Source organism: Phaseolus vulgaris, chromosome 3, assembly GCF_051622355.1.
Source record: "Phaseolus vulgaris cultivar YP4 chromosome 3, ASM5162235v1, whole genome shotgun sequence".
Lineage (NCBI taxonomy): Eukaryota > Viridiplantae > Streptophyta > Magnoliopsida > Fabales > Fabaceae > Phaseolus > Phaseolus vulgaris.
Genome location: NC_143500.1, coordinates 49,299,587 through 49,319,441, shown reverse-complemented (window position 1 = coordinate 49,319,441; position 19,855 = coordinate 49,299,587). Strand labels below are relative to the sequence as shown.

Here is a 19,855-nt window from a genome sequence, read left to right as displayed (position 1 = left end):
GATTGTTATTAGGGTGTATTGATTTGTGAGTGTCCTGTGAATGAGACGATCCTGACTCTACTGATATAGTGGAATCAGATAGATGAAGTTATTCAGTTGGTGAGAGTCGAAGGAGGTTCATTTGACTGAGTCTGAGGTTTGAAAGAACTAGATCAAATGGATTTACCCTGTCATATGAAGATGATGAGATGATGAGATATTGAAATAATTATGTGCATGACTGTGTGGACTTCACAGCAGTAGTATGACAGGTGCAGGTCTCTGGATGCTAATTTCAATACCCGAGTCTTCCGGAAGTAGAGTCAAGTGTCTGAGTATGTGAGTCAGTAGAAATCTGATAGGAGTAATGTGGATGATGAACGTGATATACCTGTTATTCGTTTTGTGTTTGTTTCTTTATTGTGATGATCGTGTGGTACACGGGAGCAGACGAGATTGCAGGTAATAGAGCTCCTAAGTGAGCAACTGGAGGATGTGAAAATTTTAATTTGAATGCTCTGTTTGTTTTTAAAACTTTTGATGTATATATTCATATGTTAAGTAGATAGTGTTTATTTTACTTTTATTTTATTATATATGGGTAAAAAATTAGGGATGTTACAGTGAACACCAATAGAAAGCAATTAAATATCCTTTTTTCTTCTTCAATTCTAATAAAAAATATTTTCCAGAAACTTTAGCATGAAAAAAAAATCACAAAAAGAATTAAAAGAAGAGAGATTATATTTTGCTGCAAGTTTACTTTCTAGGTTTATGAGTAAATCAAGTAGGCGTAAAGGTTAAAAAGGGAAAAAACTATCTTCACAACTCTCGTTTTACTTTACAACCTTTTAATAAATCTAAATAATAATAATAATAATAATAATAATACATTAGATCAAGTTATTTAAATAAAATATAAATTAAATTATTAAATAAAAAGTTAATAAAACCAGTTGTAAGGAAAAAAATATAAATTTATGCGATTGTTAATGTATTATCTTGTATACACTTTAAAAATTTAATACATTATTATTATTTACGGTTGTAATAAGGATTTCAGTGTCAAAACATATTTTCTTCAAATGATGAAATAAGTCGTATTCTATTTTGAAGTAAAGTCTTATGTTTAAATTTTGTTAATAAAAAAATATAAAAAAAAATTAACAAAATACTCGTTAAAAAAATTATCATTTTTATTTTATAACAAAACTTTGATAAGATTCTTTAGTATATTTACATACATATATAGGAAAAATAAATGCAAAACAAAACATTAATTATTTTAATTAAATTTTCTAACAACACTCATACTTGAATTCATATATTTATCTTAATTGAATGAATTGAAATAGGAATAAAATAAATCATACCCCCGCTCACAAATTATTGTTGTGTAATTTTTATTTAAAAAAGTTAAATTTAATGTACTAAAAAAATGAATGTATTTTAATCATCTAAAGGGGTTAATATTAAGAGTGAAAATGAATTTAGTTTTAAGTAAAGTCTTATATTTAAAATTTGTTAACAAAAAATATAAAAAAAAGAAAATTCAATAAAATACTCGTTAAAAAATGTCATCTTTATTAAAATATTTTATAACAAAACTTTGATAAGATACTCTAGTATATTTCCATACATATATAGGAAAACTAGATGCAAAACAAAACATTAATTATTTTTAATCAAACCTTCTAACAACACTCATACTTGAATTTATATATTTATCTTAATTGAATGAATTGAAATAGGGATCAAATAAAACATACCCTGCTCACAAATTATTGCAGTGTGACTTTTATTTTATTTTATTTAAAAAATTAATTTTAATATACTAAAAAATGAATGTTTTATTTTAATAATCTAAAGGAGTTAATATTAAGAGTGACAATGAATTTAGTTTTAAGTAAAATCTTATGTTTAAAATTTGTTAATAAAAATATAAAAAAGAGATTTCAATAAAATACTCGTTAAAAAAATTGTCATCTTTATTAAAATATTTTATAGCAAAAATTTGATAAGATACTCTAGTATATTTACATACATATATAGAAAAAATAGATGCAAAACAAAACATTAATTATTTTTAATCAAACCTTCTAACAATACTCATACTTGAATTCATATATTTATCTTAATTGAATGAATTGAAATAGGGATAAAATAAACCATACCCCGCTCACCCATTATTGCAATGTGACTTTTATTTTATTTTATTTAAAAATTTGTATTTAATGTACTAAAAAATTAAATGTTTTATTTTAATCATCTAAAGGGGTTAATATTAAGAGTGACAATGAATTTAGTTTTAAGTAAAGTCTTATATTCAAAATTTATAAATAAAAAGAATATAAAAAAGAGATTTCAATAAAATACTTGTTAAAAAATTGTCATCTTTATTAAAATATTTTATAGCAAAATTTTGATAAGATACTCTAGTATATTTACATACACTTATAGGAAAAATAGATGCAAAACAAAACATTAATTATTTTTAATCAAACCTTCTAACAACACTCATACTTGAATTCATATATTTATTTTAATTGAATGAATTAAAACAGGGATAAGATAAACCATACCCCACTCACTCATTATTGTAGTGTGACTTTTATTTTATTTTATTTTAAAAATTGCATTTAATGTACTAAAAAATGAATGTTTTATTTTAATCATCGAAAAGAGTTAATATTAAGAGTGACAATGAATTTAGTTTTAAGTAAAATCTTTTATTTAAAATTTGTTAATAAAAAAATATAAAAAAGAAATTTCAATAAAATACTCGTTAAAAGAATTGTCATCTTTATTAAAATATTTTATAGCAAAACTTTGATAAGATACTCTAGTATATTTACATACATATATAGAAAAAATATATGCAAAACAAAACTTTAATTATTTTTAATCAAACCTTCTAACAACACTCATACATGAATTCATATTTTTATCTTAATTGAAACATGTATAAAATTTTAATTTTTCAACAACAAAAATAAGTTTTTTTAGAACTAATAATTTTTTTTTTCAATTATTTTTTCTTATAATGCAGGCTGGCCTGCAAACTACCTCTTATACGGGGCAGATCACGAAAATAAGCTCACACTCCTTATGCGGAACGAGAGTCTTTATGAGACAAACCAGTACGCATTGACACTCCTAAATTTAAAAGTATAATTTTTTAAACAATAATAGATTGACGTATTTAGATGACATCTAAGTTCACTTGATAATTAAATATATTATTTTTTATTTTAAAATTTTCTTTATATTAATTTTTGTTTGAAAAATATAATATTTTATAGTATTAGAAGAGGTTGTAAAGTCAAAGTAAAAGAAAAAAAATTAGTGTAAGAAACCTTTTCTTATTTTGTGAGAAAAAAAGTTTCTAATTTTTTCTTTCACTTCCACTTTACAATCTCTTTTAATACTAAAATATTTTTCTAATAAAAATGAATATAAATAAAATTTTAAAATAAAATAACAATATATTGTCAAAAATATGAAAGTAGATCTCACTTAATCGTGTAACCATTGCTGCAAAACGGAAAAAAAAATGTTAACTTGTGAGAAAAAAGAGTTACATGCCGAACGATCTAATTCAAAACAGGTCATAGTTATTACCAGAATTAAAACCAAAGAAAAGGTTTCCATGGCTCTAATCTAGAATATAATCAAAGTTATACGCTTCCACAGGGAAAAAACTAGTCGATAGTTTTGGAGCAAAACAAATTATTATAAAGTTCAAAGCATCTTATGAGCAACAACCAAATAGTTATCATCCGTTGGAGCTTGGAATGACTTTGTCCAATATCATCCCAACTCCAAGTACCATAAAAACTTCAATTAAAAGAAAAGAAAAAGAAAGTCTTGCATGAGTTCAAGTTCGTTAATTCTCATAAAGAATCAAGTACGCGCTCACTGCATCCATAAGTTTGCTCCATGAAGGGAAAAAGAAAGTTGCAATACCGGAACTATTCTCTGCCACCTTCACCGTTAACTACAGCTCCAGCTCCAGCTCCAGCTCCAGCTCTACCACCTGCATTTTGGTCATTCTGCGTTTCCAACGCAGTTCTTCTGCACACGGGGCAAAGGTTCTTGCGGTTGAGCCAAGTTTTGATGCAATCAAGGTGAAACTTGTGCACGCATGAATGCAGCTTCCCGATTTCCTCTCCGTTCTTAAATTCTTCCTATAGATGGAAACAAATTTTGTAAAACTTAGACGTGAACATGATAAAAAGATGGAAAAAAGTACTGTTTATATCCGAGAAAATAATAGCCTAACTGGTAATTAATAGAAAATTGGAAATGAGATACAGAAATATGTATTTTCACAACTATTATTAAAGAGTTTGATGTGTTGAGTTAACGTCTGAAAATAACTATGAATGGAAATTAGAACTCACCAGACAGATGGGGCATTTTTCTTTGTTTTCTTCTGAATCATCTCCATCATCAACCAAGAAAGTCTCATTATCCATGTACTGTGCTATCGTTTCCAGACTCAGTCCCGAGGATGGCGATGTCCCAAACAGTTCAGGGTGCTCTATCTGCCTCAAATAATTCTGTTTAGAGAAATAAGCAATAGGAAAACAAGTGCAAACGCCTTGCTTCCTTTCACATTAGAATTTAAGAAATTCGTAGGAACTTAACAAATTTTATCCTCGGAATAGAAAGGAATAGAAGTTTCAGAGATGGACAGTGAAATGCTGTTTGCTTGATAGATTTGCAAAGGCAATTTGCAGATGTAAAAGTTCCAAAGTCAAGGCCTAATTCAATTTCGAAGCTTATCGAAAGTTTTGGAAGATTTTAAAGGAATTATGGAAGAAGAAAGAAAAAATGGAGAGAGAGAGTAGAAGCTATGATGAATAATGAATAGAGAGCTAGATAAAAGAAAAGGTGACAATGAAATAGACGTGGAAAATGAATGCATGAATCTATATCATACCTCAAACGCACGTAACACAAGTGAGTAGTCAAGGATCATCAATTCCTATAAGATAGAGACATAAGACATTTTTAATTACAACGATTAATAGTGACGACAAATTAAAAGCAGAATTACCTCATCAGGTACTGACATATACGCACTCGAGGAGTAAATTAGTAGAAAGAGAAAGTAGTTGACGAGAAAAATATGTCATTAAAAAATAAGAAAAAGGATACAGAACATACTTTAGAATTGAAAAAAAAAGTATATAAATTTTGTTATCAGTTTATTTATTTTGATAGCAAGTTGTGTTTACAACAATAATTTAAATTATATTTGAAAGGATGTCTGGGTTAAATCTTTATAAGATGGTCTAAACACAATATATACCGAAGGTTTAATTTGTGCCATCGTATATAGAATTTGATTATAAGAGAATGAAGATATAATTTTGCGAAAATCTACCTCGAACCTTAGAGCCTGACCATAGCGTAAAGAATCAAGGATAGATCGAACCTGTATGAAAAAAACAATATATGAAAAAAAGTTTACTAGGTGAAAGCTAAATTTAGTTACCAAATAAATTAAGGTGGTAAATAATATTATGTAATAATATGCATCTCAAAACTTTAATGCACCAAAGTTTGTAGGATGGTAGTATAAATTTTAATGGATGTTAATATATCAGGTTTCAAAGAGTCATGATATTGTGAGACTTCCATTTTTTTTACATTCAAATATAAATTATTATGCAAGTCAGGGTGTAAATTGAGCCGAAAATTTAGGGCTAGCAAGAAAAATAGCAGATTTTTGTTATTATAAGGTAAAAGCATTGAGCGTACGCATACCTCATTTGGAAGCCTTCTTCTCGTTTCCTCAGAAGGAAATTGTGGTAGCGGAAAAGCGGGTTCATGAATGACAGTGGGTGGAATAGCAGGCGATATAAAACCATGGTGGTTCCAAGAGACAGGACTACTTTCTGCAGCAGGATAGTGCATTCCTCGTGAGCCCAGTGGAGGAACCCAAGTTGAAGAGCTAGCATGATTACTCAGAGGGTAATATGTATTTGCTCCAGCATTACTAACTATGGCACCATTTCCCACAATTCCAGGTAGTAATTGCATTGGTGCAGATACCGGGGATTGGAAGGGGAGAACAAAAGAAAGAGCCGTTCTAGCAGTATCTCGACCACTATCAATGTAAGACCAGTTTGGTCGATAAGTTGGAAAATTACCCAATGATGTTACGACAGGACCAAACATGTTGTTTCCATGTTGATAAAATGGAAGCATAATGTCGACTCCAGGGTGTGGAAAGGGGGAGGATACTGAGTGAGCAGCATTCATGGTGGTCATGGTGTTTCCATTGAAGGTAGTACTAGACATGAAGGAAGTACTGTGAAAAGATAGAGGCTGAACGGAATGTGAGGGTTGGAGAGGAGAGTGAAGGGAATGTGTTGGAATAAAAGGTTGAGCACCATAACCTCTTCTATGATTGGTATCATTCATCCAGTCAGCTCTAGTGTTGGTTGGTGGAATAGTTGGTCCTGCATTCTGTGGAATCACATTGGGGGTAGCTCTCACCTGAGACCCAGAATCTGGTGTTTTAGGTTCTTCTATATGTGGAGAGGCATTTCCAGGGAGGCTTCTTTTTCTTGTTAAGTTGACGCTGTTTGAGTTGCTTCCATGCACGCTACCTGCAGCATTCGAACTTGGAATCGTAGCAGGAGATATTGTTGCACCCTGACTGCTTATGCCAAAGTTCTGACACAAGTTTACATCTTCTGTAGGATTTGTAAGAGTTCCAGCAAGGGGACTAAAAGAGGAAATGTTTGATTCCGGTGCTACAGCATTAGGGGTTTCCTGAAGTGGAGGATCAGTTCTGGCACCATTGTTGTTGGCACCTTGCTGAGGGAGATTCACTTCTGGCTGAGGAAACCCTTCCTGATCAGTAGCAAAGAGGGGAAATAAGGGAAGCAGCCTCTCCTGTGTTTCACTGGAAGGGAGAGGCCTCCAATAATTTTGGTTGTTTGGATTAGCATCTCCAGCTGAGCCACCTTCAACAAAATGGACATGAAATAGTTAAAGAGTGTTCACAAATAAATGTCGGAGAGAGGAATGATCTCACACCATGAGGGTTCATCGTTGCCAAATTCACTTCTGAAGGCTGAAGATTCAAAGGAAAGACAATGATGAAGACTAGGTAATGTGTTTTCTACTGAGTCACTAAACCTGCTTTAGAGCCATAAGAAAATATTATTTCGAGTTATTTGCACAACAATGTAAACTGCGTCAATGAAATGATATAATTTATCCTATAGGAAATGAAAAGACATGTTAATTCATGACTGAGATATTTTAATTATATAATTCTTTGCCGATAAAAAAAAAATACACTGAAATTTTTTTATCCGCAAACTGAGAATAATATATGAAAGGAAAGAATTAATACGTTTTAATTCCTGTAAATATATGAATAATTTTGGTATTTAATTGCTAAAAATGGAAGTCAATGTTTAATTATTATCAATGTATATATATAGTATCAAACTACAAAATATGATTGAACAAAGAATGGCTATTTATTTTTCTCCTGAGCTTGTAATAAATGATTGAGTTTTATAAATTAATATGCAGCCTGTAATGAATTGAATTACCTTTCGTAGCCTTCATGCAATAAACATAAGAACAGAGACAGGTGATTTCTATTAGTTGTCCACATGATAAATTAATTATATCTCAATACTTACAATGTTATAAACATTATGAATGTTACAAGTATATTTATGAATGAGTGAAAAGCTATAAGCTAGAATGTTCTTTTGAAAGATTATATTTTGAATCTCCCTAAAACCTCTTTGTGCTATTTTGAATGATATTATGGACTAATTATATATAATCTAACAAATGCACTGTAAAAATGTGAAGGGTACTATAATGACTACAAAAATCATTTGCAGTATGAGAGAATCGACATGCATATTTATGTTAGAACATAAATAGAAAAAGACTTAACTATTACTTAAAAGAACATGCAAGGGGGAATTAGTACACAAACATGATCATAATAAAAATTGCATTGCAGATAACTAAAAAGCTCTACTTTAAAAATTTACCATTAAAACTCAAATCATACATGTATAAACAATAAAATTGGGTGTACCTTTCTCCGACCGCAGAAAATCCTTCCTCAGATTGTGCCAATTCCTAATGTACAATTAGACTCAGTTTTCCTTGATTTTAACATTTAAACATAAAAAAAAATATCATTTATAAGAAAACATATATGGTAACACAGAAAAAAAAATTGGGAATTTCTCTTAAGGAATAGATGAGTAAAAAACAACTTAAAAAAAACAAAATTAATGGGAATAGTTTCATATTAATTTTTTTTAGAAATACAATTTTGATCTATAAGAATTAGAGTACCCTTTGGACTCTAAAGCCATAAAAAAACAATTTGCTTCAAAAAATCAAATTTTCAAAAGAAAACCCTAAGTACCAAATCGCTTAGGGCAAATCGGTTAATAAAATAGAAATGGGTTTCTTAAAACACAATGAAGGGTCAGATAAGGGAAAATAAAGCATGCATAAGTGATCTGAAATAACACATCCACCCACATACCAAAAACCCATTTTTTTAAGAAAATGAACAATCAAAAGGGATAAAAGTGACATGTATACAAAGAGGATATATAGAGAAATGAAGAGGATACCCAAGGGCATTAGATCTGCAGAAATAAGTGCCCTGAGCAGCAAAAGTTGATAACTTTGCTGAGTTATCTGTGAAGCAAGTTCTTTGCTCTGTATCTCAAGTGTGTGTAGCTTGAAAATTGAAGTGAATAGTGAAGGGTGAGGGTGTTTCATTTATAAGCATAACTAGTGAGGTTTGTGTTGCAAACGCATATTTTGGGTTATTATAGAAATTCTCTTTCTTACGTTGATTTTTACATGAAGGGAAATGGAACTTGTTAATTTCAGAAACGCATATGAAAAATGCTGGCATAGGGAACTACAGACAAAAAGTCCAGATGCCATCCTCGTGTTTTCTCCCTCTTTTTCCACTCTCTCCTCCCCTACTTCATAACTTTACAGCCTTTGCTGGTTTCTCAACATTTTTCTCAAATCCTTCACTTTTTTTCAAGAAAATATATGCAATCAATTAATAAAACATGGAAAAAATTAAGTATACTCTTTATGTATTTTGTTAAACAGATTTCAATGTGTTCTTCCCATTACTCTTTTAAATGTCGTGTTTTATTTTTTTTTAATTTAAATTTTATTTTTAAAGTTTAAGAATTACTTTTTTTATTTATATGTTTATCCTTATTTATTATTTAATTAATGTAAATTCAAAAAAAACAAATTTTTATAAATATTTTATTAAATTTTAAAATTAATTACATTTATTAATGCACAGTTTATAATGAATGTTGTATTATTTTTCCTCAGTTTAATTATAACTGCCCACAAGCATTAAATAGTTTCTTTATTTCTACTCTTTTTATATTCATTTAAAACTGTTTTCTATTTTTAATTTCATTTATTTCTTTAACGTTGAGTATTATTTACATCTTATCTGGCTCATTTCTCTTGATTTAAACTTTGAGGGAATTTGTAAAAGAAAATCAGTGATCGTTTCCATATATTTATAAATCTTACAAGTCTCACACGTTTTAGAAGTTAATATAAAAAATAATTTATATACATATTCTTATCTTAATCTACTGAAATTTCTTTGAGTAACAAAATTATGATTAAAAATTAGATTTTAAAAAATGTCAAATATTTTGAATGTAGATTGATTTAAAAATGTAAATTTTATTATTACAAAAAATATTTTTAGTGATTACCAAAATTAGCCACTAAAGTTAAAAAATTAGTCAATAAATTTATTTGCGACTAAAATAGGAACAAACATAAGTGATAGCCAAGTTGCATTTCAATTGTATATTTTAGACTTATTATATATGGCCAGGTTTGTAAAGTAGGGTAGTGGGGGGTTTTATACTTTTTTTTTATAACTAATGAATAAATAAATAAATTGGGAGTATTTAAGAGATGCTACAACACTTAGAAAAAGACTTAACTACTAATTGTAGCATATCCTTACTTAAAAATTATATTTCACTAGTGAACACCTTATATTGGACCACATCCACTTTTTAGGTAGGTGCAGGGTACATTACACTTTTTGTTGTGCTTTAAGAGAGCTTTGGCTAGGGTATAATTTTTTTTTATCGATAATAAACAATTAAATTAAATCGATTCACTTAAGGGGTGATCCAACTCTCATATAGAGAATAAAAGATAAAAGTTCATTTCCACCTTCGTATTTCAAATTCACAGATTAATCATCTACTTCCTTTCCAACACTAATAACTAAAGAAAAAACCAGCATTAAATCGAGTACATACATACCAAGGGTTCAAGACATCATTCAGTGAATGAGAAACTCACTAACGGTATCTTTGAGTTGATCCAAGACCAAAAACCTTGACCTGTGCCAGAGAAAATACTTCAGTATAATCAATCACTGCTTCTTTAAACAAACAATTATTCATGTATGTGTCTATATGTTTGGGTATAGATCAGATGTTGATGGGGTTAACTTAAAAATTAAAATAAAATCATTTTCTGTGACTAATTTAGAATTGTTATTAATAGTATTTATTAATGCTATTATTATTTATTATTGGTATTATTATTATTATTATTATTATTATTAATGTTACTAATCTCTCAATGATTATGATTATTGTCATATTAATTATATTAATTTTATTGTTATTAATAATTTTATTATTCTTATTATTATTAATGTTAATAATAATTATAATAATAAAATAATTATAATTTGATTGCTAAATGTGATCATTAATTTGTAGTGATTTAGCTATTAAAATGAAATTGATCACTAATTTATAGTGATTTAATAATCAAAATTAGAATTGATCGTTAATTTATAGTTATTTAACAAATGAAATCCAATTGGTCACTAATTTGAAGTAATTTACTTGTATTTTACAATAAAAATCAAAATTGGTCAATAATTTTAATTATTTAGCGACCAAAACTAAATCAATAGTTATTTCAATCAGCAATAAAAAAATCAATAAATGGGAACCACTTCAGGGATGATCCAACCCTTTTACAAACTTACATAAAATTTAACTCCTAACTCAACACCCAAAACCGCCGAACAAATGACCAACCAAACCAAGCACTAACTAGCTTTACCGAATCAGCCATATACAGACCAAAGGATCCAGAACCCAATATGGTTAGGAAAAATAAACTTCGCGATACTTTGCAACAATCTAATAACGTACCTTTACTTGCGCCTTCATAATTTTCCTTCAATTTATTTTGATCGCTAAACTTGATAACTAAATTGCATTTTGAAGTGGATAAAAAATGATAAATAAAATGGAACTCTAGTGCTCCAATCCATTTCCAGAAGAAGTCCTAAACAATCTACAACTTACTAAAATAAAAAGAGTGTGTAGCCACTAAATAAGTAAAAAATAAAGATGGGGTATAAAACCCAACCCTACAACATACACTAATTCCTAAAATAAATAAGACATTATATTTACATCAATCTAATGAAGAGCAGCAGATACATAGGTGGCATTCCACAAAGTGTGCTTCCAAAAAGCTTAATATATAAACTTGGTCAGACATGTGAGGGGTTAAGACACCTAGGAAAAGTTTACTTTTTTTTTGTTTTTATGGATTATCCAAGTCAATGTCTTTACTTGCACGAGATTAAAAATTTCCTTCACATCTACTTTATCCTTCGTATATAACATATACCTATAAATATTGAATTCGTATGTAACATATAACTATGACACTTTTACAAGGTGTTGTACAAATGGAAGAACATTTAGTTTCCTGAATTAGTCAAATAACTTATGGTCCTCCTCATTGCTTCAAAGTTGACACTTCTTGTATGCCAACTTAATGGTGTACTCTTGTGACTTGTTGTTATTCCATACCCACATATCCTCTCTACTTCTATCTAACTATATATTTTCTAATTCTTGCATTAGATTTGGGACTTGTGATCTTTCCCACTCAGACCACTTTCTTCTCCGAGATAACTTTCATTCCCATGATTTCCCATTCCACGTGCCAACCTCCCCTAAGTAGCTTCCTTGTGTAGAGAGTTTGTGTACATTCTAGGTAACATTGCTCTTATTTGTAGCCTTCTATCATCTCATAATTTTATTTGATTTCTTGCTTCTATTTTTTAATGTATATTACTATCCAATTAGTTTTTATGTCTCTCCCACATTTTTTTTAAATCCGTCTACCACCACGAATTAGACCTATTATTATTTCTTTGGTTAATATTTCTCCAAAATCAATATTTTAATTCTAGAACACCATTTCACATTCCATTTTTTATCATCAACAAATAATTAATTAATTAATTAAAGAAGAATTTTAAGAATGTCTCCATCCTTATACAAATTTCAAACCATCTTACTTACAAAATCATAAATATATATATATATATATATATATTTTATCAGCAAGAAAGATTAAATAATATGAACCACTTAAGGGGTGGTCCAACCCATATACAAACCAAAACACAATAAAATCTCACACCTCTTCCAAACAACATAATCCTCATTAACTTAGGACTACAAACAACCCAGCTAAAGGAGCAAACCTTACAAAAGCTCACTTAATTGAAAACATACAAGCAGCAGGATCCAAACACCATTCAGAGTAAGAAAAACTAGCAGAAACAGACTTTGAAGTTATCAAAGACCAATCCCTTAATTGTGACAAGGTGAATACTTCTGAAAGGTCCAACACTCCACCTTAACATAATTTAACAAAGGCCAAAGTTTTTGAATGCCCCTTCATCCCACATTCCATTCCTTGATTTTCCATGTCGTAATCCATTTTCACTTTCCTAATAGGGCTATATACTGAATAATTCTACATCTCTAACACCTAGACAGTCTTTGTCCCTTGGTTTGCATGTGTTTTTCTAAATTGGGTGCAATTTATTGATACTTCATTTATCTCCCATGAATCCTAGTCTAATAGTCATCCGATCGAGGCAACCTAACTCGAAATTATAATAACTTGCTAGCTTCCAATCACTAAGAAGGAATTGACTACTAATCATTTTGATTAAAACAACACGATACAATAACAAAATATAAAGAATTAAATTTGAAATCAAAACTATTAAGTAATTAAAATTATGTATCCTATATAACAATAATATAAAATTTATTAATAAAAATAAGTATTTCTTCAGTTTTAAAAGTTCATACATTATATATATTGGAATAGGATAACTATTATTTAAGGTGTCTCATACTCTCTATTTCTCTCTTTTCAATTTATTCAAATACGTATACTACACTTTGGTCATTACGCCTTTCCAACGCAGTTCTTCTGCAGACGGGGCAAAGATTCCTGTGCATGAGCCACTGTTTAATGCAATCAAAGTGAAACTTGTGCTCACATGAATGCAGCTTCCCAATATACTCTCCGCTGCAAAATTCTTCCTATAGATGGAAAAAAATGTTGTAAAAGAAAAATTAACACAACACAAAGATGTGAACATGCACACAAATTCCATACAATGAGAGTTATGGAAACATGATTAAGAAGTAGCTAAAAGTACTATTTATATATGAGAAAATAATAGCCTGATTAACAGGTAGTTAATAGAATATTGGAAATGAGGTACATAAATATTTGTTTTCACATCTATTAAAGAGTTTGAGGTGTTCGTTACCGTCTGAAAATAACTATGAATGAAAATGTAGGACTCACCAGACAGACGGGGCATTTTTCTTTATTTTCTTTTGGATCATTTCCATCAACAACCAAGAAAACTTCACGCTCCATGATCTGCATTATCGTTTCCAGACTCAGTCCCCTGGATGCTTGCGGCGTTATCTGCCTCAAATAATACTTTTCAGAGCAATGAACAAGCCAAATATTTTATTCTGAACTAGATTGAAAATCTACTCTTTTCACTAGGAAAACAAGTGAAAATGCATTGCTTCCTTTCAAACTAGACTTTAAAAAAATGCTAAACATAAGTTGTAGGAACTTTTCAAATATTATTCTCAGATAATAAATGGAAAATACCAATTTGGAATGAATAAAACTTTCATAGATGGACAATAAAAAGCTAATTGCTTGATTGATTTCAGGAGGCTATTTGTAGTTGTAATGGTTCCATAAGTCAGGCTTAATTCAATGTCGAAGTTTATCAAATTTTTTGGAACAACATAGAAAATTAGTCAAAAGTGACTCCGCCTTGTTTATTTGGGGGCTAAAGAAAGGAGAATTCAATCAGAATTGAATAGCGTATACCAAATAGAACACATTTTTTTATTAGTAAAAAATAATATCTTTTTACTTCTCCTGAGTGGTGCATTGATCCTTTGACTGATATGTTTTCAATTAAGTGAACTTTTATAAGAGTTATTTTTTCGGTTGGGTTGTGTGTTGTTCTAAGTTTTAGAAGGTTAGGTTGTTTAGAAGGAATGAGAGAACTTATTGTGCTCTGTATAAGAGTTGGATCACCCCTAAAGTAATTTATATTTATTTATTTTTTTCTTACTGATAAAAAAAATTAATCAAATTCATATAAAAAAAGTTCATAGAATACATGTATAAGATTTATTGACTAGTTGGGAAGTAATATTGGAGAAAGGTATTTTTTGAATAATTAAACTCTATTTATTAAAAATTGACAAATTAAGGATGACTAGTTATACTAAATGAAGTACTTGATCAAACAGGACAAAAAAAGGAAAAAAATGGAATTTAAAGACACGTTACTCTATTTCTATTTTTGAGATTTCTTTGACTGCATGGGATGAAAAGGATGCACTAGTGAAAAATGGAGGGGATGGAGAAGGTAATGTGTGTCAAGTGATTAATTCGGTTGTTACAAAAATTAACTTGGAAAGGTGTGGGGTTTCGGTTGATAGCAACCTCGGTAGCTTTTGCAGGATGGAAGTGGAGTCAACAAATCATTTGTTTTTTGATTGCAGGATCGCTGGACTTATCTGGAAACAGTGTTTTACATGGTTGGGGATTATGTCCAATGATCATGTTGATCCAATTTCCCACTTCTTGCAGTTTAATTTGTTAAATACATCTGCCCAGGTTAAAGCTGTTTAGAGTAGCATTTGGATTGCAGTAGTAAATGAAATCTCGAAGCACATGAATAAGCATATTTTTCAAGGTGGAGTGATTGACCATTCAGAAATGTTTACTTTAGCTCAATTAAAGGTTTGGTATTGAGTAACATCTAAATCTGTTTCTGCATGTTTTACTTATTCTAAGTGGTGCATTTATCCTATGGCTTGTATGTTTTCAATTAAGTGAGCTTATGCAAAGTTTATTCCTTTGACTCGGGTGTTTATTGTTTTAAGGATATAAAGATTAGGTAGGTTAGAAGGAGTTTTGAGAAACTGTTGTGTTATGATTATGTAGAAAGGTTAAGTCACTCATAAACTGATTCATATTAATTTATTTTTTTATGCCGATAAAAAAAAATTGTATCTCAAGTGTAGCCCTGGAAACTTTAGGTGGAGCAGCAGCTAAAGAGGGTGAGATGAGGATTGGAGAGTGTGCTCTTGAATTAATTTAATATTAAATGGACACTTGAGGGTGTGCCTAAACCCTTAATCAACATAAGCATTCACTGGGGCATAGCACATCGGGAAGAAAAGGTTATCAAAGGAACATAAAAAGCCCACTTTACAAGGCAACTCACCACACCAACCACTTATAAATAAGTAAAAAAATTGTGTTTCAACTTTAAAAGGGATATATAATTTATTTTAAACGAACAATATTAGTTCAAATATGAGAATTAAGTGTTTAAAATATAAAGGGCAGAAATAATTGTTTGTAAAAAAATTAATGTTTAAAAATATATTTTAACATAAAAAAAGATAAGATGGAAAGTAATCATAAATAAAGACCAGTTATGCCAAGCATACAAGAAAAATATACAAATAGGAAGAAAAGTAAAATCTAACCTCGATCATTAGACCACGACCACCTCTAAGAGAAGAATGCAGGAGAGATCGAAACTGTATGGAACAAAAATGCAAGACAGTTCACTAGGTGAGAGCTAAATTAGTTACCAAATAAATTATGATGGTAAACAAACAAAAATTTGTGCATCAAACCTCGAAAGAAAGAGTGATAAAATTTGCAACTTAAACATACGTTCAAAATGTCTATTAAAACATGTATACCACACTCAAAAAAAACTTTGATGCATCATAGTTTGGTTCACTTATACAAGAATTTTTCTTAACTGAAGGAACTCGATCTTGTTGTTCTTTTGTGGTTTATTAAGGGAAGAGGAAACAGAGGATTGTTTAAGGATGTACAATTTTGTCTGAAGGATTAAGATTCTTCCTTTAACTTATGTCACTGTTTGGAGAGTGATTGAAAATAAGATTGCTACCAAGGTTAACCTAAAGAGACAATGAGTTCATGTTGAGAGCAATCTGTGTTGTTTGTATAGGGTGTTAGAGGAGTCGACACGTCATCTATTCTTCGTTTGCATAGTCGCTTGACTAACTTGAAATCTTTGTTACCCTTAGTTAGGAGTGAGTTCTGTAAATCTTCTCCCTCATGGGTCACATTTCGAGTAGTTTAAAATTCTTGATGCAACCACTTCAGTTAATCTTATTTTGGGTAATGTTTGGATTGTGTTGGTAAGCGAGATTTGGAGGCATATGAATAATTGTTTATTCAACATATGAGTGGTAAACTATTCTGAAGCCTTCTCCTTGGCACAGGTTAAGGGTATGTCTATTTTGATTTGTATGAGGGTTAAACCACTCTTAAAGTAGACCACATTTATTATATCTTCTTGCTGATAAAGAAGATGGAGGGGGTATAAAAAATGAAAGAAATGACATTAGTTAATGGTGAATGTTCCATGGCTTTTCTATTTAAAAAGAACAAGAGATCCAAGTATAGAAGAGGATCAAAACGTGGCGCATGGGCTAAGATTATGCAGGTGCCTAAATGTGAAGATTGAATGTTCAAAATTGGGTTGGAAGGTCAACATGATCGCCGGTCGATGAAGCGGCAATCTCCATGCGTGCTTAGTCGGTGGTCGCCGAAGATATGCAAAGGTCAACATCATCGCCGGTCGATGAAGCGGTGATCTCCTTATGTGTGTAATCGGAGGTAGCCGAAGATATGCAAAGGTCAACATGATCGCCGATCGTTGAAGTGGTGATCCCTATGTGAGCGTAGTTGGTGGTCGTCGAAGTTATATAAAGGTCAACATGATCGCCGGTCGATGAAGCGACGTTCTCCATATGTGATGAAACGGCGATCTCCATGCGTGCGTAGTCGGTGGTCATCGAAGTTATGCAAATGCCAACATGATCGCCGGTCAAGGAAGCGGCGTTCTCCATGCGTGTGTAGTCGATGGTCGTCGAAGTTATGCAAAGGTCAACATGATCGCCGATCGGTGTAGCGGTGTTCTCCATATGTGTGTAATCGGAGGTCGCCGAAGTTATGCAAAGGTCAACATGATCGCCAGCCGATGAAGCGGCGATCTCCATGCAAGCGTAGTCGGTGGTCGCTGAAGTTGTGCATCATCGCCGTATCCGAAGAACAAAAGATCAGATAACTGGAAATCGCCGAGGTAGACACATCGCCGGGTTCTCCAGAAACCTTTTTGAAGTTGTTGGAGCTTTAGGTGAGTAAGTCCATATGTGTTGGTTCGATAAAGATGTATGTTAAACCTCATAATGAGCAATGAGATGAAGGGAACGGCTCGTCCGTCGACGAGGGGATTTCCCGAGTGGATCCTCGTCGAGAGCGGGGTTTCCTTAGGTCAGAGCATACATGGCGAGTAGCATTGGTGGCAGGCGATTTTGGAGAGATTGTGCTCCTCGTGGCACTTAGTGCTCACCAGAGTAAGCTACATGGCGAGTTATTCCCTGCACGGGTAATTTGTCGTGTGGCGAGGTGAATGTAGATGGCCTCGGTTCTGGGGGTTTCGGTAAAGTTGAATGTTGCTTTGAGGTAACTTGTTGGTTATATTTTTGGGTATGTTTTTCTCACTTTATGGTTGTTTTGCTCCAACCATAAAGGAGAGTTTCTTTTGTGGGTGATATAGGAAGTCCACTTCTGGTTCTGTATATGGGTTGGGATACCCCTAAAGTATCCCTTTTAATTTTATTTATTCATTGCTGATAAAAAAAAAATAGAAGAGGATCAAAAAGTTGTAACTCTTCCATTCTTTTTTTAATTACAACTAAATCCACCAAAGTTGTATGTATTTTATCTTCAAAAATTATGGGTAATGATATATTGACAACCCTATTTTATATACAACCATATTACAACTCTCAATACTATTATTTTAATATATTTTTTTATTTAATTACAAATTTACCTTTTATCATATATTTATATATAAATCAATCACATAAAAAAATCTTATAGAATTCTTATGGTTGTCAAAATTTCATTTTTCAAAATTTATATATTGATCCCACAATCAAATAAGAAATTCATATATGGATATAAAAACATACTCTTATATTATATAATAATAATAATATTTGTATAGCTTAATTATAAGAAGGTAAAAGGAATTGAGCATACCTCAGATGGAAGTCCTCTTAGCACTTCAGGAGAAGGAAATTGTGGTCCTGGCCTAAGACTATGAAGGTTCTGAGTGCTAGAACTACTTGCTGCAGCATAATGGGGCATTCCTCGTGAGCCCAGAGGAGAAATCCATCTTGAAGAGCTAGCATGATCACTGAGAGGGTGGTTCGCTCGAGCATTACTAACTCTGCCACCATTGCCCACATTTCGAGGTAGTAATTGCAGTGGTTCTGATTCAGAGGGTTCAAACTGATGGGGGAGAACAGAAGATAGAGCCCTTCTAGCAGTATCTTGTTCACTATCAACGTAAGACCTGTTTGGTCGATAAGTGGGAAAATTACCCACGGATGTAACTGCAGGACCAAACATGTTATTTCCATGTTCATAAAATGGAATCATAAAATCAGCTCTATCGTGAGGACACGGGGAGGATATTGAGTGAGTAGCATTCCGCACGGTTAGGTTGTTAACGCTGGAGGCAGAACTGGACATGAATGAAGGCCGAACGGAATGTGAGGGTTGGAGAGGACACAGTTGGGAATGTGTTGAGGCTCCGTTGAAATGAAAATTCCCTTGGCTTGGTGTCGGACCATAAGACCCTCTTCTTTGATTAGTGTTAGTCATCCCGTTGGGTGGAGCAAAAGGTGTCCTTGCATTGTTTGGATTAAGATGGCGGGGAGGGAGGAATTGATACTCTTGCAGCGGAGGAAGTGATGGTGGTGACGGGTTCACATTGTTGTTAGCTCTCATCTGAGACTCAGTAGCAAGTCTTTTGATCTCTCCGTTCTCTTGACGCATGTTTGAACTTTCACCCTGATGAAATTCTCCAGAAGCATGATCAGGGAGACCTCTTTTTCTCGGAATGTTCGGTGAATTTATGTTGATTCCATGCACGCTACGTGCAACATTCGAACTTGGAATCACAGCAGAAGATACTGTTGTACGGCTTAAGCTAAAGTTCAGACACAAGTCTAGATTTTCCAAAGGATTTGGAGGAGTTGTAGCAAGGAAGCTTGAAGAGGAAATGTTTGATTCCGGTGCTACAACATTAGGGGTTTCCTGAAGTGGAACATCAGTTCTGGTACCATTGTTGTTGGCACCTTGTTGAGGGAGATTCATTTCTGGCTGAGGAAACCCTTCCTGATCAGTAGCAAAGAGGGGAAATAAGGGAAGCAGCCTCTCCTGTGTTTCACTGGAATGGTGAGGATTCCAATAATTTTGGTTGTTTGCATTAGCTTCTCCAGTTGAGCCACCTTCAACAAAATAGACATCAAATAGTTAAAGAGTGTTCATAAAT

General features: G+C 31.8%; 2 protein-coding genes across 2 annotated transcripts; both read right to left on the bottom strand.

The window, feature by feature from the left end:
- Positions 1-3,695: 3,695 nt before the first annotated feature.
- On the bottom strand, positions 3,696-9,077 carry LOC137805963 (uncharacterized). Its single transcript, XM_068605839.2, has 8 exons — positions 8,622-9,077; positions 8,069-8,112; positions 7,036-7,137; positions 5,755-6,962; positions 5,372-5,422; positions 4,925-4,969; positions 4,383-4,526; positions 3,696-4,166 (listed from the first exon to the last, which is right to left on the bottom strand). The coding sequence occupies exons 3-8, from the start codon at positions 7,046-7,048 to the stop codon at positions 3,951-3,953; spliced, it is 1,677 nt and encodes a 558-aa protein (XP_068461940.2). The 5' UTR covers positions 7,049-7,137; positions 8,069-8,112; positions 8,622-9,077; the 3' UTR covers positions 3,696-3,950.
- Positions 9,078-13,241: 4,164 nt separating this feature from the next.
- Positions 13,242-19,784, bottom strand: LOC137805678 (uncharacterized). The gene is made up of 3 exons (XM_090300479.1): positions 18,556-19,784; positions 13,720-13,845; positions 13,242-13,448 (listed from the first exon to the last, which is right to left on the bottom strand). The coding sequence occupies exons 1-3, from the start codon at positions 19,675-19,677 to the stop codon at positions 13,281-13,283; spliced, it is 1,416 nt and encodes a 471-aa protein (XP_090156605.1). The 5' UTR covers positions 19,678-19,784; the 3' UTR covers positions 13,242-13,280.
- Between the last annotated feature and the right edge of the window lie 71 nt (positions 19,785-19,855).

Excerpts from the sequence above, each read along its gene's own strand:
- LOC137805963 (XM_068605839.2), bottom strand. Across the intron at positions 4,527-4,924 it reads TTGTGTTACGTGCGTTTGAG|ATAGAGCACCCTGAACTGTT; the intron begins GTATGATATAGA and ends TATTTGAGGCAG. Across the intron at positions 4,167-4,382 it reads AAAAATGCCCCATCTGTCTG|GAAGAATTTAAGAACGGAGA; the intron begins GTGAGTTCTAAT and ends TTCCATCTATAG.
- LOC137805678 (XM_090300479.1), bottom strand. The coding sequence starts at position 19,677 with ATGAATCTCCCTCAACAAGGTGCCAACAACAATGGTACCAGAACTGAT. Across the intron at positions 13,846-18,555 it reads TAAGAGGACTTCCATCTGAG|ATAACGCCGCAAGCATCCAG; the intron begins GTATGCTCAATT and ends TATTTGAGGCAG. Across the intron at positions 13,449-13,719 it reads AAAAATGCCCCGTCTGTCTG|GAAGAATTTTGCAGCGGAGA; the intron begins GTGAGTCCTACA and ends TTCCATCTATAG.